General features: G+C 39.8%; 1 protein-coding gene across 13 annotated transcripts in view; it reads right to left on the bottom strand.

Moving 5' to 3' along the window:
- RIMS2 (regulating synaptic membrane exocytosis 2) overlaps nucleotides 1-24061 on the bottom strand; it is a 215843-nt gene extending 191782 nt beyond the window's left edge. For all 13 annotated transcript variants that reach the window (XM_081117158.1, XM_081117172.1, XM_081117165.1 and 10 more), the window contains exon 1: nucleotides 23615-24061. In XM_081117158.1, coding sequence (XP_080973284.1) covers nucleotides 23615-23790 — 176 coding nt within the window. In that variant the 5' untranslated portion in view covers nucleotides 23791-24061. The remainder of the gene's footprint in view (nucleotides 1-23614) is intronic.
- Between the last annotated feature and the right edge of the window lie 882 nt (nucleotides 24062-24943).

Below are 24943 nucleotides of genomic sequence, written 5' to 3'. Positions count from 1 at the left end.
ATACCTCTTAATGTCCTCTGGAATTATTTTTTTTAGGGGGGGAAACATACTTTGAAATATACTGCATTGTTGGAGAAAGATGTTTTACTGGATAAGTACATTTTACATTATTTATACTAAAACTGAAGGGAGTACCTCTGTTTTCCTACCCTATAAATTATCCTTGTATTCTTTTGAGATTTCTGTGGGATAATTAAAGGGTAAAGCACCAAACTCATAACCTAACAATTTTCATTTCTGTGGAGTAATATTCCAAGGGAGGCATTTTAACACATACTCTTTAGTATGTTACACTACCAGAGACAATATTTAGTCTAGACAGATGGGCTTACTTACGTCTGGGGCTCCTTCTCACTTTGCTGTTTTTGCTGGGGTTGAAGAACGCTATTTACCAGTTCAGTGATCCCACTAAAGGGAAACCACCTGTTTAAATAAGCAAATAATGTGACTGAATAAACAAGTGAATGACAACGTGGGCCGAATGTTTCCTTACCCATAACAGGAAAAGTAGACAGGCGCGAAAGCTACAGCCAATGGAGGTGTGAGCTCCAGTTATCACCCAGGCAGTCAGAATGTAGGGAAATCAGGTGTGAACCAGACCACAAGCAGGCAGCAGAGATCGGCATCCAGTCAGTATGTGGATGAGGTAAGAAACTGCAGGCAGCTGTCTTACAAGCCAGAGTCGGGAAGCAGAAGACGCACCAGCTGCAGCCTGTCCAGTATTAGGGTAAGCTAATACCATCCAAGGTGCAGGAAGCGGAGAATGGCAAAGGTACAGAAGTCAAGCCTACTGCACTCTTAAAACATTTACTTACTGTGTCGGTTGTGCTTTGTGTTCTTCTTTGACCCTAAAAAGATAAGTTTGCACAACTGAGTGCACTGTACTAGGAAGACATTTCTATCTACAGATTTGTGGTCATATAAAAAAAATGAAAACTAACGCTTGTTACATGGAAAAGCTTAGTGCTTTGCTACATAATGGAATTATACATTTGAATTACTTTGGCACAAAAAAACAGAAGTTGAAGCATTTGTTCTTAATAGAGGACTAATATTAAAACTCTACTGCTATTCTAATGATTTTATAATTTAGTCCTCAAGTTTTCTGCATATATTTACTGATATTGATGCTTTTAGAATAATATTTTAAGGTACCACATTAAACACAGTTACATTTGGATTACTGAAGATAAATAGATTTCCTCTTTATTTTTAAAATTTCTTCATTAATATAAATTGAAGTAAAGGCATAAAATTTTAAATAAAATGTAAGCCTTATAAAGGTATTTTTAAAGACTTACAAATGACTGTACTTACTGCTTAAAGGAGCAGTTAAAGGAACTGAGGGCAAGGGGGATGTATCCAATCTACCTAAACATAGCTACTAAAATAAGTACGTATATCAATTTTAAAATATTCATAAGCTAAGGTAAATTATTCATATACCTATAACAAACTAAAAATGCATTTAAACTATAATCAACTCAGTGCTTCCCTGAAATAACACTGGATATTTAAAAGGTAGAGAAAGATCATACACAAATGTAGTGATGCCTTGAAATATGGCTTCCCACACTTTGCTTAGGACTGGTCCTGAGAGGTAAACCTATGAGTCAGTTGTGAGTTCATTAGCTTTTACTTTCCCAAAGAAAGACTAAGAATTGGTAACCAAAATTGGTCACCAAAATCTAGGACTTTATTTAGGAAGTTATATTAATACTATAAATTAAATTCTCTTTAAGTCAAATTGATTTTCTTTTCTAGTGTGTTCTTATTTTTAGTGATATAAGCAATAAATGAAAAGGTATGCCCTTATACATCTTTGTATCCCAATGAATAAATATAACTGGTAACTATATACCTCTATATTGACCAAAAAAAAATCCTCTGTTCTCTGCATATATTTCAAAAAGTGTAATAGTTTAGCCTAAAGCTAAAGCCATATCATTTAGTATGTAAATAATTATATAATTAACTTGTGTAAAAGGTTATATTTAACACCAAATATCATATTAACAAACACAAGCAAACTATAGTGACATTGGATTCTATGTAGAAAAGTTATCATTGTATTTCTTTGAGAATAAAACAAAAACTTCCTTAACATTTTAGAACAAAAGTGGTCCCATATAATGAAAAAGAAAGATTATCATACCAGCTCATCAAACTAGCGGACATTTCAAGATTACCCTTCAAGATTACCCTTGTATGTTAAAAACAACAAATAATGAAATAAATGTGTAAATGAGAAATATTTGCTTAAAAAAAATCCTGAGTGCCTGAACGCTGTGGCTCAGTGGTTGAGTGTCCACCCATGAACCAAGAGGTCAGGGTTAGATTCCCGGTCAGAGCACAATCCCCAGTAGGGGGAGTGCAGGAGGCAGCCGATCGAAGATGTTTCTCATCAACGTTTCTATCTCTCTACTCCTCTTGGCAAAAACTGGGAGAATAGAATATTCAAAGCCAAGATGGCTAAGAGCAGGCTTTCTCTTAATTGAAGATCAATATGTTTTAGCTACCAAATACCTAGGTGGTAAGATAGCACTTTTTGCAAAACATAAAGATCCTACCTTAGACACCCCACTTCTGCATAAAAGCAGACAGTAAAACTATGAAGCTACCTGTAGCTAAAGAACTACCTGTTTACTGACTGACTACAGGGAAGAAGGGGGGCAGGGAGGAGGAGGGGAGAGAGAGGAAACTCCGGCTCGGTTCAGAGCAAGCATTCGGTGCCTGGTCCCAGGCTGCTGTGCCTGAAACTAGTCAGAGATGCAGCTGGCCTGGGAGATTCTGAGAATGAGACGTACTGCCGAAAACCAAGTTCTATCATCGCGACGAAGACCATGCCCACTCAGGCAGGCGACACATAAAGTCCCGGTGCCAGGACAGAGCCTAGGAATAAGGTTTGTTTCTAACACTATTTGTTCTAAACGTGTTGGCAACTTGCTGCCACTTGAGTCAGACGGTTTCTAGTCCTAGCAAAGTATACAATGCCCTAATGCATATGTTTTTCTGACAAAAAAATTATCTCAATGGTTTCAAGTTCTGTAAGATTATGAATAGGAAGAAGAGTGGGACTCCAATATCTGTGACTCTCGGGGCATCTCTCAGCCCACCTCCCAGTGCAGCAGGGACCAAAGGAGCCGTCAAGAGCTTCCAATGCCCGTGCGGGGCTAACCTACACTTCGGATTCCACAGCGGCTTCACCGAACAAAGCTCCGAGCCAGGCACCTCAGACCGAAGACTGTTGTTCCGGGGCTCATGCAAAAAGGTCGATAGAATTCAAGAGCTTTGCTGTAAATCTGATTTCTTTCAGACCCACCCTCAAAGCTTTGTCTGTATGCTTCTGAAGTTGATCACAACCATATGAGCATCATCTGAAAGCAGCCAAAGCTAAAAGGAAATTTTTTACACAATGACAGTCAAACATATTTTTGTTCTTGTTAATCCTCACCTGAGGATAGTTTTTCCATTGACTTTTTTACAGAGTGGAAGGGAGGGAAGGCTGGGGGGAGAGAGACAGAACGAGAAACATCGATGTGAGAGAGAGAAATCAGCTGGCTGCCTTTTGCACACACCCTAACCTGGGGCATGATAGAACCTGAAACTCAGGTGCATGCCCTTGATCAGGAATCGAACCCAAGACCCCCCAGTACGTGATCCGACGCTCTAATCAATGAGCCACACCGGCCAGGGTGACGGTCAAACATTTTTTAACTTGACCCACAGTAAGAAATACATTTTACATATAGTATACACATTTATATAAAGACATACAATAAAATTCCATGAAACAATACTGACTGAGTGCAATATACAGTAATATAGTCTATTCTTTTCCATTCACATCTTGGTTCTTAATTGCTAGCTATACTCATACTAAACTGGTTTAATCACCCGCAGTTTGAAAAACCACTCCTCTACAGTAACTACAGATAAACTATACCTTATATACCAAATCCACACTTTGAGTTTCTCATGACTTTCAGAATATTCCTTAAGTTTAGGAGAGCTGGTTAAGACTTAAAATAGCCAGACATGAGGTGCCTTTATATATATATACACACACATGCACACAAACACAGATGTAATGGGTTGTCAGGTCGCCCTACAGGTTTCGAATGATTGTGATTCTATGTGTAAAGGAGTGCAAAGGAGAGTAAATCAGGAGAGGTTTATTAGAGCCAGAAGGCAAGCATAAATGTGGAGCGGGGGAAAGGAAATGAACATTAAGTGGGCAGGGAGGCAGGAGGTGAGGGACCCACTGGGCTGACCAAGGAAGCGGAGAATGGAAGAGAAACAGCCTGAGCCAGGAAAACAAGCAGAGCCTGAAGCAGGAGGCTGAATGCAGCCGGAGCCAGAAGGGAAAGCAGACCCAGACACAAGGGGAAACAAGGCCAACAGAAAATAACGTGCGGTGCCAGGAAGGAAAAAAGGCTGGTGGCACTTGGCTGCCTCGGGCCTGGGAGCAGAAAGGCAGGGAACTGTGTGACCGCGTGTCCTCTCGGGCTATCAGAGAGCTAGAGCTTTATATACAACTGCAACTGGCGTTAAAAAAAATGTGGTCTTTGTTTATTATGCTCTATTAATTAGCACTTCTTTCTTACCAATTATTTTGACCTATTTTTATTAAGATGCTCTACTGAGTAAGTAAACATATGTTCTCTATCTATCTGATAAGTTTCCACTGCCAGAATTTAGAATCAAATTTCACGTCTGCCACATTGTTTTATAATTCTTGGCAGATACAAATAGTTTCCTAATTTCTTCAATACGTCATGTATATAACTATACTGTGGAAATATGTTTCTAGTTGAAAAACACATTAAGATTCGTGTTACAGGAAGCTAACTTTTTAGTTATCTTTTTTCTTATCCTTTACTAATAAAAAATTATTTCCAAGATAGCTCAATAAATTTTTTATGCAACTACTACAAAGCAATTATCATTTGGCAGTGCTTACGCTACATCTTTGAAAAATGACTGAATAGTTTTTCTGGTTTTTTTCTTTCTTTTTTCTTTTTTTAGAAAAGAATAAGAGTCAGTAATTATGTAACAAATTAAAGGAAAGTTCAAATTGAGGTCAGATTTAAATTTATCAGAATTAGTCAGACATTTACATTTATCATCAGAACTAATTCACCACCTAGTAACTCATGACCAAAAACTATTCAATCCACTCATCACTAGGCAAATGTATCACAAAACAAATTTTTTAAAAGGTCTACGTGTTGTTAGCTGTCCTATTAATTGGTGAACACCTTAACTGATTGGCAAAGTATTAGTCAGAGTTAAATTTCAGTAACAAATAAGTTAACAGAATAAAAATAAATACCAACTTAGAAAATTAAATATTTCATTAAATTTATATAGCACTCATACTCTACAATTTTGAAATTTTCCCTAGTTAATTGACTTATTAAAGATATTATAAAGACTTTTAGCTTTTGTAAAAGAAAAAAGATATGAAAATAAGTTTGATTAAAAGATAAATTTCATGCCCAGGCCAAGTGGCTCGGCTGATTGGAGCACCGTCACATACACCAAAAAGGAAGCAGGTTCACTTCCTGATCAGGGCACATAACTAGATTACATGTTCGATCCCAGGTCAGGTCAGGAAGCATACTGATAGATGTTTCTCTCTCACATTAACAGAGTAGGAGACAGTTATTCATAAAACCACTGAATATGCACGTGAGTTTAGTGAACTCATTTAAAGAATGAAAAAAATTGTCATTTTATCAGGGTTAAATAATAAAAAATAGGAAATAAGACTCATAATTTTTTAAATCCTGAAATTTATTTTTTCAAAATTGGTCTTACAGGTATTATAAATAAGAAGAGGGAATAAGTGCCATTGAAAGAAAAATAAACCTTATTTTATTGTTAGAGTTAGATTTACAGAGTTTTAATGTTAGCAATTATTAAGCAGCAAGCAAATCATTCACAAGCTTCAGTACTTCAAGAAATATTTGGGACAAACCTTTTCACCAAACTTGGCATACAAGTATGTTACAACATCGGGATTGAAAGCCAGTCTAATAGTTTATTTAGCTAAGAGGTTTGGAAATAAACCTATGATAACAAAATAGCACAGAAGTGCATTATTTGATGAGGGTACGAGTAGGGCTTTATAGCAACATAAAGAAGAGTTTACCTCATTCTGCCCAGAAAAGTTGGCGAAAACTTCCCAGAAAAGATGATATTTGAGAAGAGCCTTAACTGAGTAAATTAGAACTAATTGCAAGATCCAAGACCAATATACAAAAATCAATTGTATTTCTATACACTATCAGTGAACATTCCAAAATTGAAATTAAGAAAACAATTGCATTTAAAAACAGTATCAAAAAGAATTCAATATTTAGGTGTATTAAACAAAAGAAGTGTAAGACTTGCACACTGAAAACTGCAAGTTTTCACTGTTGAGAGGTATTATTGATCTAAATAAATGGAAAGGCAGCCCATATCCATAGACAAGTAAACTTAATATTGTTAAGGTGGCACTACTCTCTAAACTGATCTACCAATTGAATGCAAATGTTATCAAAATCCAAGCTGATATTGTCAAGCTGATCCAAAGATTCAAATAGAAATTCAAAGAACCCAGAGTAGCCAAAATAATGTTAAAAAGAAGAACAAGTTTGTTCACTTCCCAATTTTGAAAGTTACTACAAAGCTACAACAGTCAAAAGAGAGTGGTACCAGCATAAGGAGAGACATGTAAATCAATAGAACAGAACTGAAATTCCAGAAATAAACCCCATACCAACGATGAATTGATTTTCAACAAGGGAGTCAAGACAATTCAATAGGGAATGAATAGTATTTTCAACAAATGCTTCTGGGGAAATTGTATATGCACACGCAAGAGAATGAAGTCAGTTAGTATAAAATTAACTCAAAATAAAGACCTAAATGTCAAAGCTAAAACAATACAACTCTTAGGGGGGAAGAAACAGAAACGTGCAGTTCCTGACTTTGGATTAGGCAATGTCTCATAGATGTGACACTAAAGAATAAGCAACGACAACAAAAAATAAACTGAATTACATCAAAATTTAAAACTTTTGTACATCAATGAACATTATCAAGAAAGTGGGGAAAAAAATCCACAGAATGGGAGAAGATATTTGTAAGTCACAGATCCAATAAGGGACTTGTATGAAAAATATACAACTTTTAAAACTCAATAATAAAATGACAAAGTTAAACCTGGGCAAAGGACTTGAATAGACATTTCTTCAAGGAGACTTTAAATGGTCAGTGAGCACATGAAAAGATACTCAACATCATTCATTAGTCATTAGGGAAATGCAAATCAAAAACCACAATGAGAGACAATGAACTTCTATATGCATACATGTTTTTAGCTATGTCTTACATGACAGCCCAAATAGGACCCAGCCATCCAAAAAGGACCCAGCTAGAGTCTACTCTAAAGACATGGCAAAATATCGGAAGATGGAAATATATTGCATACCAATCTCTCTGTCTCTCCCTCTCTCTCTCCTTCCTCCCTTCCTTTTCCTTCCCTGCCTCCCTCCCTTACAAAAAGATGGCCATGCTGGATAGTTGGAATAAACCCATAATCTCCCAAGGTGACTACTTTAAAGGAGAAAATATTTGTTCAAAAGTATAGGTTCTGATGTGCTACCTGAAGGCCTAACTCATCACCCCTTGCTAAGCCTATTATTAATCAAAATGAACCAAATTGTTGCCTCACTGTTTGGCAAGGACTGAAAATGCGGAAGCCGAAATGCGGAAGCCAACCAGATGGCCAAGGTTCACCACTGGCTCCTGGAGCCTAGTCAAAACCTAATGTTGAATTCTGGCAAAGCTCTGCAGGTACGCAAAGCAGATCACCTCAATGATGGCATTAAACATTATACTATTAAAATCCTGGGCATATTGTCGATCCTGATGTGCCACTTATGGGATGAATAATCACATTTATGAGCAAGGCTCTTGGTAGTTTCTATCAGAGTCAAGAGTTTAGAATGAGTGTAGGTAAGGCTTTCTAGAAGTGCAGCTCATTGCTAGACTACCTGAAATAATCAGATGGGTTAACAAGCTGAACATCAAGGGAAGAGAAAGCTTACTATCCCTCCACACCTACTCTTACTCCTACTAGGCTAATCTCTCACAATGCTAGGATAAAATTTCATAGAAAGAAAGGACCTCTGACTTTCAGAGCTAGTATGAGGGAGTTGTTCTAGTTCTTTCCACAGTTTAGTTGTTCCTAGCTGGTCCACACTTTGCAAAGGATGCAAAAAAAAAAAAAAGTGATGATCCTGAGACCGACCATATATAATTACATTCTGAAGTTGTAAACAATTTATATTCAAAAGTTCCTAAAAAACAACATTATTTTCATTGTTTTAGCCAGGAGGCACTAATAAACTGGATATTTCAAGCTAAAATGAAACAAATTCCTCTTGATTACTCAAAAAAATGAAAACCAATACAATGTACAGATCTCAGATTAGTATCAACCAGTATTTATTGGCCTAAATCAAAGGTCAGCAAAGTTTTTCGGTAAAAGGCTAGACAGTAAGTATTTTAGGCTTTGTGGGTCAAAAGGCAAAATTAAGGATAATATGTACTACTGTGGCAGGATAGTAAGAAGCTAGGAAAGTTCCTGGGCAAGTGGGCAAGAAGATTAAACAAGGTCAAACGATCTGGGTATCTTGCAGCCAGCTTGTGAATCGCAAGACCTTATCTTCCCCAACCAAGAACACCTGAGAACAAATGGTTTATATCTCTCCTCCTTAACCAGAGAACATATGCATAGCTTAAATCACCCTGTTCGGGGAAAATAGAGAACAAAGACCCAGTTAATGCCATTTGTGCCAGCCAAACCCAAGGACAAATGAAGTCTGGGGGACAAATAACAAAAACCTCAAAAGCATTTGGATGATATCACTTGAGGAGGGAATGTTAGGCAGAACAGACAGCTGCAAAGACAGGGGAAGGGGAGTTTATCTCACCCACTGAACAAAGAAGTCAGCGTTCTTGGGACTTGCCAAGATAAAATCACCAGAGCTTCTCATAAATTCTGGGAAAAGCCACAACAATGTAAAAGGGGGGGCCTTGAAAGCTGGCAGGGGAACCTTGAAATCTATAGGGGAGGAAAGTATAAAACCTTTGAACCCCCACCAGGTGGGGCGCTCAGACTAGCTGAGTTGCCCACTTGTGTTTATGCCAAGTGTATTCTTAATAAATTTGCTTGTTTTGCTTCCTTAATAAATTCACCTGCTTTGCTTCAACACTGCTTTATGTCATTAGTTAAGTATTTTGGTTTTAAGCAACAAACTATCCCTCAACTATTGCGTAATCTTGATATAGCTGTCAATCAAGAAACCATGTCCTCCTCTGAAGAAGGGTGGACAACTAATCAAAACTAGGGCAGATCAGCCTCTCTATTAGTAATGTGACCCTTAAGAAGAAAATAGTGAAACTGATCCATACAAACTGCAAGTAGCACCATAAACAGGCCACCCATTAGTTTCAGTAAACTAGCTATCCAGAGCTATCCCAATTTCTGCCTTTTCCAGGGACTAGTTACTCCACCTTTCTGAAAGCTATCCAATACTCTTCTCATAAATATATGTTCTTCTTAAGTTGCCAGGGTCCATTTTTTGTTGCTTAAAGCTAAAATACTTAATTGATACCTCAATAGAGAACTATATGACTTTCAAAGAAGTTCTACGGATCCCTATAACTTAATCTTTCTGTCAACCAAAGAAAATAAAAATGAAGACAGGGTCTTGACATTATTCAGAAAGTTGCAAAAATGCTTCCTCTCTCTATTGTGATTAAAAAATCAGTATTTTAGAACTTCTCTCTGTGCTGGTTCTTTGTTGGCTCCCAGCTCCATTCATGCTTCTACATGCTCTCCTTTTATTTCAGGGGGCTAGAAGACTATAGACTATATTTCCCATACTCTCTTGATAGCTGGTTTCCTTATGTTCTGCCACTGGGGATCCCTGGTAAAAATGAGATGGCAGGAAAAGATAAACCATTTTATTTTCTTCCTTCTGTTTCTAGTTCCTGCAGAGAAAGCAGCAGCATTGCAGGAACCTCAGCAGAAGTTTGATCATGGGCTCAGGCTCTAGAGTGCTGAGCATAAGCCAGGAATCAAGAGTTCTAAACTGAAGATTAAGCATTGCTTATTAATAGTCTAGAAAAGGGTTCAGGAAAGACAACCAGAATAGAAATTGACTCTACACTGGAAGATTATAACAGAGATTATTCATGAATCACAGAAATGAATGAAAATTGTGGGGTAAAACTAAGAAATGTGAACTGGAAAAGGTGGGAAATAAGAGAGTGTTTGAAAACACTGGAAATATTGAAGCATATGGTAAATTGTGAGACAGTAAATTGTGAGCTATGGCATGGTTATATAAATTCTTGCTGCAAAATCTGGTGGCAGATTGGAAGCATGTGTTCCAAAACAATTCCATAAGATTCCTATTGAAACTGAAGAAAATGAGTAATGAGAGTTTTGTGACCTTAATTTTATCTGAGTCTCTTCAAAAAACGTTTTTCGTCTAAGTTTTTAAATGAAAGCACCACTGATATGGTCCCAATCTCAAATATTTCAGGATATTTAATATATTTGACATATTAATTCACTGAATTATTTATTCCATACAAAGCCCCCTTATAAGAGGGACCCCTTCCCTACTTCAGTGCTCCAGAAACAGTGAAAATCTTATTATAGCTTAAGGAAAAGATTTATGAAAGAGGTGGAAGATGAAGCTGGAAAGATAGGTTGGGAAGAAACTGTGAAGGACCTTGTAAAAAAAAATGAGTACTTAGAATTGTATCCAAAGCAATAGGAAGCTTAAAGAGGCCTTTAAACTAGGGAAGAATGGTTTAAATTTGATTTTTAAGATGGTACTCTGCAGCAATACAAGGAAAATCCAGTATAGAGACATAAGATCCCAGAATGACAGCATCAGTAGAAATACACTGGTGACAATTCTTACACTAGTTAGACTTTTTGACTAAATCAAAAGAATTTATTGACGTAGCAGACCCTATCATATTCTTATTTCAAAACCTTTCATTCTAATCAAATACACCAATGAGATAAATTCAAATTTTTTAACATGGCATACAAGCATAGGTGATTCTAAATATTTAACAACTGATACAATCATGTAAAATTAATATACAAATAATTACATAACAACATTAAATAAAAATTTTGAAATAAACTATAGATGTAGACATAGATATCTGCTTATTGTGTAATAAGAGTTGCAGAATAAGTTACTCATATAGTCATTTTAATATTTTCAAAATCATTTCTTGAGTTTTAGAAAGTGTTGATTTAATCTTTTTAATGGGACCATGATTTGGTATTTAGAACTATACCAAGCTTTTCCCAACATCTTCCTCAATAAAGTGACAGTCATTGGTCCCTGGTACCCAGCAGCACTTTGTTGCAGCTGTAAGGCAGCTGGGCATGCTGCCTGTATGTCATTGTCACACAAGCATATGTACGGATGACAGTGTTTCCCACAGGGCATGAAACCCTTGTGCCTCAGGACACCTCTCAAAAAATGGTGCCATAAAAACTATCAGGCAAACACTGACACTCCAGCCACCACGTGCCTCCCAAGGACCACATTAATCCATACCAGCAAGGTTACTAGGACCCATAATCCTCCTTACAGATTGCACTGGATAGCATCATTAGGTAACCTATTCTCTCAACAAATTTACCAACCCACATGAAAGTTATTCAATATACAAGGTGAGGCAAAAGTAGATTTATAGTTGTTCGTATGGAAAATAATACAATAATTAATAAATAATAATACAAGAATAAACTATGTCTCGTGTACTCACAACTATAAACCTACTTTTGCCCACTCTGTATTTTAATAATGATGTACTGGTGCATATCAGTTAAGTACCAGTCCTGCATACAAGGCCCTTTACAACTGACCCTCACCAACTACCTCCCACCGCTCCACTCCTTCCTCCCATCTTCCATGCATCTAGCAATGTTGGAGTACTGGCCATTTCCCCAGAAGGCCCTTCTCCTCTACATATCGAATTACAATTTTCCTACGAAGCCAGTTTGAATGGTTATAAAGCCTTCCCCTATGTCCTCCATATTCATATACCAACTCTTTCTCTTTTCAGCTCAACAACTGGTATATAGCAATTATAAAGCATTTGTCATGGATTTAATTATTTATTTCCATGACTCGTCCCACTAGATTGAGTACCTCAAGGGTAGAGACTATGCCCTATTCCTCTTATTTCCTAAACGAGTACAGTGGTTAGTATGGAGCAGAGACACTCAAAACAGTTACTTAAAAGAATGATTCAATACCTAAACCAAAAACAATCATTATCTTTACTATACTGTATGCCATACTGGAAAATTTTACATGCAAACTTAAGCATGTACAAGAGGACACCTATTTTTCTAAGTTGTTTTAGACAGTACAGAGTATACATGGCTTCGTAAAACCAGCACCACGTAGCAACTCCCAATGGATCATATCAGGTAGTCTAGTGTAATTATTACTTTTGCCACAATGGGGTTATTATCAGTGAAGTTCTTTGCTTTATAGACATATGTTAAATATTTATTTTAATTTAATTTGCCTTTCCTTTCACATTTTTCTAACATATAAAGTATGTATAATTGCTATCTTCTCAGCATCAGCATCTCATATTAGATGTCCCTATTAGAACATAAATTATTTTGTTAATTTTTTATTGTTTGTCCTTCCTACTTTCCTTCTTCCTTTCTTTCATTCTTTCTTTTTTATTGGTTTTTGATGCTAACAACTAGCAAGACACTCATTCGTGACAGAATTTCATAGTGAATTATTTTAATTTAAAAATAAAAACTAATTTAACATAAATAAATTTAGCAAAGAGGACCACAGACTTTAAAAAAAGTTTTGATCATGCATGAGTGCAACCATGAATTTTTCAAAACTTTATCGAAGTGAAAGTTTAAATCACTAGTTAAAAAGTATAAGGATCTCAATTTGGATTTCTGTACCCTGATAATCCTTCTCTTCCTCAAACTGCATGTCTTATCTGCATGAACATGATCACAAAGCAATGGGCCAAATGAGCAAAGCCAGCGCCTTACCACAGAGCAGAGGGTTTTACTCTTTAGAGTGTCTGCGAGTGACAAACCAACCAAGCACAGCGCAGGGCTGGCTATCCACCAGTCGGCACAGAGCCTGCCAATACTGTACTGTAAATCAATAAGCCAAAGGAGAAAAAACAAAGAGAAACGAGGCTGGGTGGCACTTTCAACAATATTATTAGAATTTGAGAGGACATTAGTATTACATAGCATTTGGGAGGGTACAGAGACAACCCTAATGAAGAAGATTACTCAGTAAAGTTGTCGATGCACATCAGTGAATCTACAGTACCATTTAAATCATTTTAAATAAAAGTTCAAATGACCTGAGATCAAGACCCCAACACTGACCTATTTAAGTGGGCCAACAGCAGCAAAAATCTTTCAATTCTTTCCTTTAAATATTATTTTAAATGGCTGGTGATAATGATATCATCAACAGCCATTGTGATTATGATAATTAACATGTTACAGCAATTTATAGCTCACAGGCACTTTCATTTACCGTGTGTAACTTTAACTGTATGATAAAGATTCCACAGAACCATAATTCCTTACCCACAATTCTAAAATCTAAAAAGCTCTGAAAACAAAATTGCTTGGAATTCTGTCCTAAATTCCTGATATAAATTAGCATGAGGCTGTACATAGTCTTTATTTAACCCACTTGTAAATATTCTTGTCTTTGAATGGAGATACATAATTGTGTTTGATTAGGGGCTGCTGTCCAGACCCTGCTAAGAGTTATATATGTTTTTTACCCCCAATCCAAGACTGACCATGAATGAAAAAACTTTTTCTGCATAAAGGGACATTCCATACTTCATGTATCACGTAAATATAAGTTAACATAAAAATTTTTAATGCAAAATTATAAAATAAAGCCTATTTATCTCTCACCCTCAAAAAACTGTTTTCCCACTGCTTAAAATTGTTTTCCAATTCATATTTTACACAAATGAACAACTTGCCTGTGCAGCTTGAGGTCACTGACCAGAAGCTGAGAGTACCACTCATTTTTATGTTGATGCTGTTTTTCACTGAAATTCATAAAACTGCAAAGCAAATAAAACTACTTTTTTTTTCTAAAACATATCTTTTTTGATTTCAGAGAGAGGAAGGGAGAGGGGGAGAGACAGAAACATCAATGATGAGAGAGTCATTGATCGCCGCCTCCTGCAGGCCCCCTACTGGGAATCAAGCCCGCAACTGGGGCCTGTGCCCTGACCGGGAATCAAACCGTGATCTCCCGGATCCTAGGTTGCTGCTCAACCGCTGAGACACGCCCGGCCCGGCAAAACAAAACTTTAAAGGGAGAGTTTTAAATAATTATCCTAGGGATTGCCAAATTTTCTAAAGCCAATCCTGTCGATCTTGTGGTAATTATTTTTAATTCTCTCTGCCTCTCCCTCCATACGTGGTTTCTCCACCCTGAGGTAGGCATAATCATGTAACTCGATTTGGCCAATGAAACGTGAGCAGAAGTTGTTCACATAGTTCTGGTAGGGAACTTTAAGAGACAACTTGCTATTTACCAATCTCTCTTTTCATCTGCTCTCGTGCTCCAGCTAGCTTCTCCAGCAGCCCGAGCTCCAGAAAGAGGGTGGCGTGGAGTAGAGATCCCAAGTGACCCAGAGAAAGCATAGAGCATGAAGAAAAAATAACCCTATGTTGCCTCATGCTACTGATATTTGGGGATAGCACAGCCTGCAGTACATGTGGAAATGTATCGCCTCTTGGCTCCAAATCACCCTTCTTTGTCCTGCTCTGATGCTGGATCCGGGTTCTATTTCCTCCTTACCAGTTGGCATAATGTTAAGCTTTGTCAGTAGGGGGAGACGGGGCATTAAAGGGAGAAGGGGCTACTCTGGTTCTGAGATAGGTGGCTGCCAGGAGCTTACAGGACACCCAGTGGCCCTCACCTCCTAGCAGGGTTCACCAGCACCCCATAGGCATCTTTCAGTTGCAGCAGCCCTCCAGCAGGCAGTATCCTAAAAAGTCTCACTGACACCCCAGCGGGTGGCTTCCCAGTGAACTTCCTGAGCACTCCAGGCAGCTTCTCGGCAAGCCCCACGGACACCCCCGCAGATGATTTCCTGCTTGTTTGCCCCAGATGCTGACAGCAACGAGCCATGACCACCCCCTCCCACAAGGGCTGAATCTCAGCCCCAGCCACGGGGGACGGGGACTCTTCCAGGTTTGTTCCTTGCTTGGGTACTCGGCCTCAGCCCTAAAAGAGGTGGCTGCTCGGTGCTATAGATTAATAATCTTTAATATATATTAAAATTTTCCTGTTCAATGACTATTTCAGTCTGTCTCCTGACTGCACTGATACCTAGTGTATCCTATCACATAAAACTATGTAGTGCAACATGAATTTATATTAGTAGTTCTGAAAGACAACCTTGGATTATTTTCTTTTTCAACTTTATTTCATAGCTACTTTTAATGTTTTATATCCCTAAAACAATTGACTATATTTTAAATACTGCCATAAAGTTTAAGTCATAATATACATACTATACCTCTTCATTAAGTCAGACTTCTAGGCTAATAACCATAAGAAAGAAAAACAGGCACACTTATTGTAGGGTAAGAAATGGCTCTTCAACCAAGCAGTCCAAGAGAAACCATAATCTTGTCAAAAGGTTAAATCCAAATCTTTATTTATTCATGCTGCAATATAAAGTTTATGCTGAGTCTTTTTAAATGATAATGAAAATACTGCATTTGGAAAGATTTCAAGAATTCTTCATATGTTATTCATGTGGCAACATTATTTATTCCTCCCTCTATAAAAATAAATAAAATTATTAACTAAAATGACTAGTTAGGAAGAGCACTTATGTCCAGGGCCCAGAACAATTCACACTGCTGGCCCCCAGATCCCAAAACCTACCCCCAGTTAGAACAACATTTTAGTTCAGGAGTAAATTGTTAAATAAATAAAGAGTAAAGAGAGGATTGGCAGTAATTTGAGGGCAATAAAGTATTATGAACCCATGAAAAAGTACATTGTAAAACATTACTGCAGAGATATTCACCTGGAATTTGTGTGTCTGAATACAAAATACATTTTTTTAAAATAAGAGGACAATGTCTACTTTGTAAAAGACATATATCCAAACTTCTATCTAGTGGCGCTCACTATAGAAATGTACAAAGAGCAATGGCCCCCTCAAAGATGTTCACATTCTAATTCCGGGAAGGTGTAAATATGTATCCTTACATGGCGAAAAAGGGTTTCACAGATGTGATTAAGAGAAGATTACTCTGGGATATCTAGTGGGCCCAATCTATCATATGAATCCTTAAAAGAAAATCTTTCCAGCTGTGGGCAGAGAGATGCCCACAGAAGTAGGGTCAGAGAGAGGGCATCAAGAGGATTCAACACCCCACTGATACAGGAGGCTACGTGCAAGCACTAGAGAAAGGCAGGCCTCTAGGAGGTTAGAGAAGCATTCAGCTGACAGACACAAGGAAATGGGGATCTCAATCATATAACCTCAAGGAACTGAATTCTCTCAGCAACCTAAATGATCAAGGAGACATCCTCCCCTTCTAGCTTCCAGAAAGAAACACAGCCAAGTCCTTTGATTTTAGTCCAGCAAGACTCGTGTCAGATTCTGACCTACAGAGCTGTAAGATAATAAATTTGTGTTGGTTTAAGCCACTAAGTTTGTTATTAGTAGAAAACTAATACAAGAAATACTACTTATAACCTTGAAAGATCAAAGTCTTTATTAAAGAAAGTAACAATGTCCTTTCAACAGGTATTTAAAAATTGGGGGTTCATAAAAGTATTTATTGATGATAAACTAGATTGATCTTCTCTATAGCTATTAATACTTTCCTCTTCTAGCTAATTTATTTATTTAACAAACATTTATATGGTATTTATTATGAACTAGGAATTCTAAAGGGTTTACAACTGCAAACTCAGTTAATCCTCATAACAGTTTCTGAAGTAGGTGTTATTATCCCCATTTTACCAATGAACATACTGAGGTACACAGTTACCAAGTAACAGAGCCGGGATTCAAACCCAAGCTTGTCTGATTGAGTCCAAGCCCTTAAGCGCACTAGGCTCTTAACTCTTTTCCAGAAGATATGATGGAAAGAAAATGGGTTTTGGAGTTAGAAAGATCTAGTTACAGATCTGTATTCTGGTACTTACGAGCTTTGTGACCTAGATCTTAGCACTTGGTAAACAATGAACAAATGTGAGTTCCTTCCTTCAAATCCAGACATATATTGAAATTCAAAGAAAAGCCTATGCGGAACAGTCATAAGATAAAAAATGAAGACTAGTCTCAAACTCCTGAACTGCTGCCTTTTTCTAGTTCCACATATTCCTTCTCAGATCTTAGCTAAGACAACTTATGGTACCACAACAAGACTGTCTCTAGGGGCCTCATTATTATATCAACAAAAATAGACTGGAATTTACTGTAAGAACATTACTAGAAAGTAAGGGGGCAATCTTTTGAGAAATTAAACATGAGATACAGGTAGAGCAAAGGCTCTTTGATTTAAGGTAATCTTAGCCATAGATTTACCTCAAATGAAACAGTTGATTACACATACTTTCTGGTTCATTTCTTTGGCTCGATTTTGTTACCATGTTATCCTGTTCCGGTTAACATACCAGAAGAGTGGCACTGCCCATTATGTCAATATTCTCTATGCTTAAAGTCTTTTAAGCTCTGACCCTTGCCATCTCTCCAGTCTCTTCTACTGACTCATTTCCATTTAAACTCTATGCTCCAAACCTTCTGAACCTCTTCAAGCGAGTTTCTTGACTATGCACTGACACTCTTTTACAAATCAAAGGTAAAGTTTGGGGGGATGGAGACAGGAGTTTTAGTATTACTCAAATAATATAGAGGAGGAAACATGGGCTCAGAGGGTTTAATAACATAAGCTAGACCATACAGGTATTAATTAGTAAAGTTTGGGGTCAAAGTCCATCTAGTCCATCATCCATGACTCAATTACCTCCCTCTTCATCACACAGGTTAATCCGTTCTTTATCAATATGTATTGTCAACAAGAAGGTATTAATTGTCCTAGTTACTTTAAAATATATATAAAGAATTTATTAGATACTTTCTCATAAAATGTCAATTAAAGTTTTAGAATGCATTTTGAATCCTTAAAAACTATAGATTTTCAATTTTTGGCAATAGCAATGGTCATGGTTATTTATATGTATAATTTTTATTTAAAAGTCTGCATGATTAAATTGCATCATTTATCTGACATGCCACATTCTTAAATTTCCATTTAGCTAAATAAGAAAATATGGTAGTTTTTTTCTTTTAATATTAGAATAAGGAAGATCATTCTAAGTATACCACCAACCCTAAGCCATAAAACAAAAAGTAATAAATTCAAATACATTTTCTAAAAATCCTGACCAATAAAAAAAAGGCATAAACAAGGTCACAAAACAAAAGACACATAAAGAGCTTCTACAGATCACTAAAAATGACCAACAGAAAAAAAGATACAAAAGGCTCTACACAAATGTAAAAGGCTCTCAACCTCACTGATAATAAGAAAACTGCAATTAAATCTACAATGGCATATTTTTCACCAAAATACTGGCAAAGATTATCACACTCTGAGTTAGCAATGATGTGGGAAAGTCTCCCTAGTATATGTCACTTATGTATACTTTGTCTATGAAAGTAAATTTGGCAATATTTATTAAAATTTAAAACATACTGACTGTTTGACCAAATAATTCCATTTCTAAAAATCTATCCCAGTGATATATTCACACATGTTGGAAAATGATATATGTACAAAGGTACTTAACAACGTTTTTCCTAATGGCAAAATAATTAAAATCAACTTACCCAAAAATGGTACTAGCTAAAGAAATTACAGAACATTCATAAAATGAGATATTATGCAGCCATTAAAATGAATGAGGCACCTATATATTAATGGGTGTGGAAATTGTCTCCTAAAAAGTTAATTTTCAGGACACATTTGTCCTTTTTATGTTTATACACATATATCCGTACATGCGCGTGCACCCACACACACACATACAAACACAAAATATTTTATATATACAGGTACCTACTCTTCTACATAGAATTTTCTGGCAAACTATATCATAAACTAGCAACAGTAGTTGCCTCTGACTAGGGGAAATAGTTAGAAATTTTGTAAGGAATTTTGTGCTATTTATATATATTACCTATTAAATAAGGAAGTTTACAAATTGACTTTGGAAAGTATACTTTTAAAATTGAATTACTAAAAAATGTAGAACTGCTCACCTGTTTTAAATATAAGCTAAATTATTACCTTGATCTATAAGGGAAATTTTTACTTATTATCTTCCTTTATTTGGGGAGCAAATTATCCCTTTTACATTAATAGAAAATCTAAACTGATATCAAAAAGATAATTTACACATCAAGAAACATAATTCCTATCTCGTCACAAAAACACCTCATCTGAAAGACTATGATATGCACATAGCAGAAATTCAATAAATAGTTACTGAATGAATACTTTTCTATTGATTTCAATGGGTGTATGCTTTTCTTTAAAAAAAAAAAATCATTCCCCATTTCCCCAACAAAATTGGTAAACTACCACATTAACATTACCACAAGTCAAATCAACATTACTTATTAGGTACCTACTACGCACAGATATTAAGGATGCTGCAAAACACAAACTCCAAGAAGTTTATTCTTGCCCTCAAGAAGTTTATACTCTTGAAAGACAATGCTTAAAAACATTAATCAGTAAAAGGACATTATAGAATTTACTGGTAGATTGAGTTATCCAAACTAAAAATGTTAATGGAATTCAAGTAAGGATAAAAAAAAGTAATTATTGATCCATTTAGGGATCTGTAGATATATAAAGATGCTTCCAAAATTCTAGTATCTCACTCACATGTAAAATGGTATTATCTGATGGTGATAGAAGACTTCCTGGGTATGTGGATGTTCAGCGAGGCTTGGAAGACACTGCTAACAATTAAATATAAAGAGTGGTAATTGTTCTGGCTCCCAAGGCAAGAGATTACTGTAGTGTTCTCAATCTGTTTTATCGCTCACCTCTCTTATTAAAAATATCTCAGGCATGAATCTCTTAATATATAAATATTTATATGTAAATTATATGCATCTTAATATTGTCAATCTATATAGTAAGCATTAGTAAAGCTTAATTTCTTTTTTAAAATAAAAATAGAAATATAAAATAAGTTTTAATATTTTTTCCTGTATGCCCATATATCATCTTGTAATGCACACCCTATTTTGTATGAATACTTAAGATAATATTGAAACTCATAGATCATGCAAAAATATTTTCATCCAGTAGTTCCAATTTTTCATACATCAAACTCTTTTTCTTTTTTTTTTTCTTTTTTTTTCTTTTTTTTTTTTAAATATATCTTTATTGATTTCAGAGAGGGGAAGGGAGAGGGAGAGAGAGATAGAAACATCAATGATGAAAGAGTCATTGATCAGCTGCCTCCTGCATGCCCCCAACTGGGGACCGAGCCCGCAACCCGGGCATGTGCCCTGACCGGGAATCGAACCCCGATCGCCTGGATCCTAGGTCAACACTCAACTGCTGAGCCACACCCAGCCGAGCTCAAACTTTTTTTCTAACATAGTTGTTAAAAGACAGCAGATATGAATTTGAATTTCAGTTCATTTCTGTCTTTGACCTTCTTTCAGAATAGATGTTAACATGAAATTAAATGGGTATCACTAAAGAGAAACAAAGGATAATATAGTCATAACCAGATATTTGTCCCTTAAAAGTTAATGAAAAATAGTAACCATTGAAGAATACTAGTATTTCTTCTTATATATATAGCATGTGAAACTTAATAACCAATACTGATAATATATTACTTAATAAATTGTCAAATTCTTGAAAATGATTTGTCTCTTGTTATTATAATTCTATTATAAAGTCTATTCTTTTCTTCATTTTCCTTGCCTACTATTATTTTATTAGAGACAAAAGCAGCCGGGCTGGTGTGGCTCAGTGGTTGGGCATCGACCTATGAACCAGGCGGTCACAGTTCAACTCCCAGTCAGGGCACATGCCCAGGTTGCAGGCTCCACCCCAGTGGTGGGTGTGCAGAAGGCAGCTGATCAATGGCTCTCTCATCATTGATGTTTCTCTCTCTCTCTCCCTTCCTCAGTTTGAAATCAATGAAAACATATTTAAAAAAAAGACAAAAGCACTTTTAAAGAACATTTACAATTAAATTTTCAAATATATTATGTTCTAACCTCCAAATAACCTACTGATAAAGTGAAAACAAAAATAATTCTGAAACAATGTGGGCCATTTTAAGCTATGGCCTCTTCTTCCAAGACTACATTAAGTAGAAATGTAAATATATATTTAAAATAAATATGAATATATTTTCATCAATGTAAATTCACAGACTGAATACATGTGTAGATAATGTTTGCTTCTCCCTAAAATGAAAAGGTATGAAATACATGTACTTGCACAACATGTAGGTTTACGTAGAAGTGTAATGTATTCATGTAGCTTACCTGAAGAGCCGACCCTTTCGAAACATTTTTCTAGAATAACATATTGTTCATTTTGAGTAATTCTTAATACCGTACTCAAAAGTTCATTTAAATTTCTATATATTAAAACAATAAATAGATTTGAAACTATAGTGAATTTGCCAATTAATGCTATTATTAGCATACTATAAAGAAATAAATACATTCTAATTTAAATATGTAGGTCACAGAAATAAAACTGTTTTATTCGAGCATCATTTTGGCAACACTAATTTTATAGCAATATAGTAAAAATATAGATTAATACATCTAATTGTCAAACTCTAAGTCATCAAAAGCTTGGTATTGTCAGCATATATAGTAAAGTGAAGTTAGGTGTACACTCAAAAAGCTTTTATAAATAATGCTTTATTCTTCTACTAGTTGAAGTAAGCTACTTAAATCTCTTAACCTTTTTTCACTTCCAAGCCTACTAATAAAATCACAAGTCCCCAAAAGTATTTACACCCAGAAATTATCTTTGAAGAAGCAATTCTTCTTTATTCCAGTTAATGTCAGAAATACATCTGCTCTCTTAGTCCTTCAATATTTTTTGGTAAATAGCATTCTTCTCAAATATGTAACAGCTACTTTATACATTTATCATAAATTATTTAAAGTAATATTTTTCATTAAATTATGGAAATGTATGTACAGAGATTTCTTGATAAGTATATTAAAGACTGCTGAATTCAACAACCTGTTTTTTAAATTTACATGACGAGAGGTTAGTGCAGAAACTCTGCACTCTCAATTGTGTATTTCGGTGGAGAATATGGAAAAGCATATTTGACAACACACAAAAGAGCCGCCCCACTTTGGCACATAAACTGTACACGGTCATCTTTTAGTGAAGATTCAAGTGAAAAGAAAAAAGTTGAGTTGGGAAAACATAAGGAGGCTACACGTCTTCTGCACAATCCCTTCCTCACAGTGGCCGAGAAACCGAGCACATCCCCGTGAGACACGGAGAAGCGGCCCTGCAGAAGTGGGCGCCCGGCGGACCGACGGGACAGCGCCCGAGCCGCGGCCGGACAGCTCCCGGTGCTGAAGTTGCACCGCCGCCGAGCCCGCGTCCGGCGCCGCCTTCACTCCCACCCGCGGCCACGTCCCCGCAGCCCAGACCGTGAGCGCCGCTGACAGAACTTCCCCAGGTAGGAAGCGTCCCCAGCGGCGGCCATGGTGGGGACGGGAGTCTCCGCGGGGTCACACAGATTGACTCGCCGCGAACAGGAAGAGCGGCGGGGCGCAGGGCGTTCGAGCCCGCCGGGGGGAGGGGCTGGAAGATGGCGGCGGCCGCGCACCCACCGGAGACACCACCGGGCACGGGCCCCTCGCCGCCCCGCCGCCCCGCCGCCCGCCGCGGCCGTGGGCAGCTCGGCTCGGCTCGGCGCTGCGGGCAGAGCCGCCCTGCGGAAGCGCGGGGCAGGGGGCCCACGCGGCGCCCGCGTCCCCGGCCCGCGCGCCTCCGCCGGGGTCTGGGCCGGGAGCACCTGTGCACGGCCATATTGGATCCATCGCCCCAGTCACTGCCTCCGCGCGGGGGCGGCGGCGCGGCGGACAGGAAGGCGCGCGGAGCCGGGGTTCGGCCGCTACCCGGGCCGGGCCCCGGAGCCGAAGTTGCCCGCGGGGAAATCACGAAGGACGCTCGGGGAAAATGACGACGTCCCAAGGCTCGCCACCCTCGCCCCGGCCGGCCTCGGCGCCCTCCGTCCCCGACACGCACCCCCGCGCTGACACCCAGAAAGCAGCCCCGGCCGGCCGCAGCCCTCGTGGCCCAGGCGCCGCCGCCGCCGGCGGGAGGGAGGGCGGCGATCCCGGGCGCGCAGGCGGCCGCAGGGCAGCCGCCGAGGGGGCGGAGGGCAGGGAGGGAGGCGGGAAGATGGAGCTGGGTCCTTACTTGAGCACCGACTGCTCCTTCTCCTCTTCTTTCTTCTGCCGATCCATGACGGCCAGGATGATTTTCCTCTCCTCCTCCGTGAGGTGGCTGAGGTCGGGCATCTCGGGCTGCAGCGGCGGCTGAGAGGCCGCCGGGGTGGGAGCCGGGCGGCCCCGCGGCCCGACCGGAGCCGACATGTTTGGTGGAGCCCAACCACCCTAGGGAAGCAGGGAGGCGACTCCACTGGCGGCGGCGGCACCCGCGCGGGCGGCTGGGGCAGCCTCCGGCGCCGGGACAAATACATACAAATCAATGGCCTTCAATCCGAGGCGACAGGCCCCCTCCCCCAAGAAAGCAAGCGCGGGGGGAGGGGGAGGGCGAGCGCCGGGGGAGGGCGGGCTGAGGAGCGCGCTCCGGGAAATGTTCCTCAGCCTCCGGGGGCGAAGGGCTGGCGGGTGAGAGGCTCGGGTGAGAGGAGCGGGAGGCCGGGCCGGAACGCGGCGCGCGCGGAGCGGCGGGGAGGGCGGTGGAGTAAGGTGGCGGGGACGGCTGAGGGTGGGGTGACTGGCGGGAGCGGGCGCGAGTGTGACCGGCCGCGGCGGGGGCGAGGCCGCTCGCGCCACCTCGGAGGGAAAAGGGGCGGCTGCGAGCCGGCCGCCCGGGGGAGTCCCGGCAACTCGCTGCGAGCGCCGGGAGGCAGCGTCCCGCGAGCCGGAGGGGGGAGGCTGGGCTGATTCCCCGGGGGGCGGCTCCGCGTCCTGCCGGCCGACGCGCCCCAGGGCTCCCGGGCGCCGCGGGGCCGGGGACCGCGCCGGAGAGCCCTCGCGCTAGAGCGCAGAAGCGAAAGCAGAGAAGGGATGACACGGGCTAGCGCCGGAGAGTCCCGGGGCCGGGGCCCCTCGGCTGCCGGCGCCCGGCTCCCAGCGAGCTCCGACGCTTCGCGGGGTCCGGCGCCTGTCCTCCCTCATCACGCGCGGGTCCAGGGCCCCCAGCCGCCGCGCCCCTGAGGTCCGTGGAGCCGGAGCCGGCGCCGGGCCCGCTCGCTCCCTACGCCGCCGCCGCTCGAGGCCGCCGCCCGCGCCTCCTCCTCCCCTCCGCCTCTCGGGCTCCTCCCGCGGGGTTCGCGTCACCTCCCGGCAGCCCAGGCCCCGGCTCCACGGGCGCCCCGCGGGAGGCGGCCGCCCCTCCCGAGGGCGATCCGCGGCCTGGGGCCGGGCCGGCGGCGGCTCGGAGGAAAGGGGGTGGGGCCAAGGGCGGGGGGTGGGGAATGTGGGCGTGGGAGGGGGCGTGGGGGGGGTGCGAGCTCGGCGCGAGGGGGCCCAGTGGGTCCAGCCCCGAGGTAAAGGAGTG

Source organism: Miniopterus schreibersii (assembly GCF_964146895.1).
Source record: "Miniopterus schreibersii genome assembly, chromosome: 17".
In the NCBI taxonomy this organism is placed as follows: domain Eukaryota; kingdom Metazoa; phylum Chordata; class Mammalia; order Chiroptera; family Miniopteridae; genus Miniopterus; species Miniopterus schreibersii.
The sequence above is the reverse complement of the archived record's forward strand: the minus strand, read 5'-3'. Positions and strand labels throughout refer to the sequence as shown.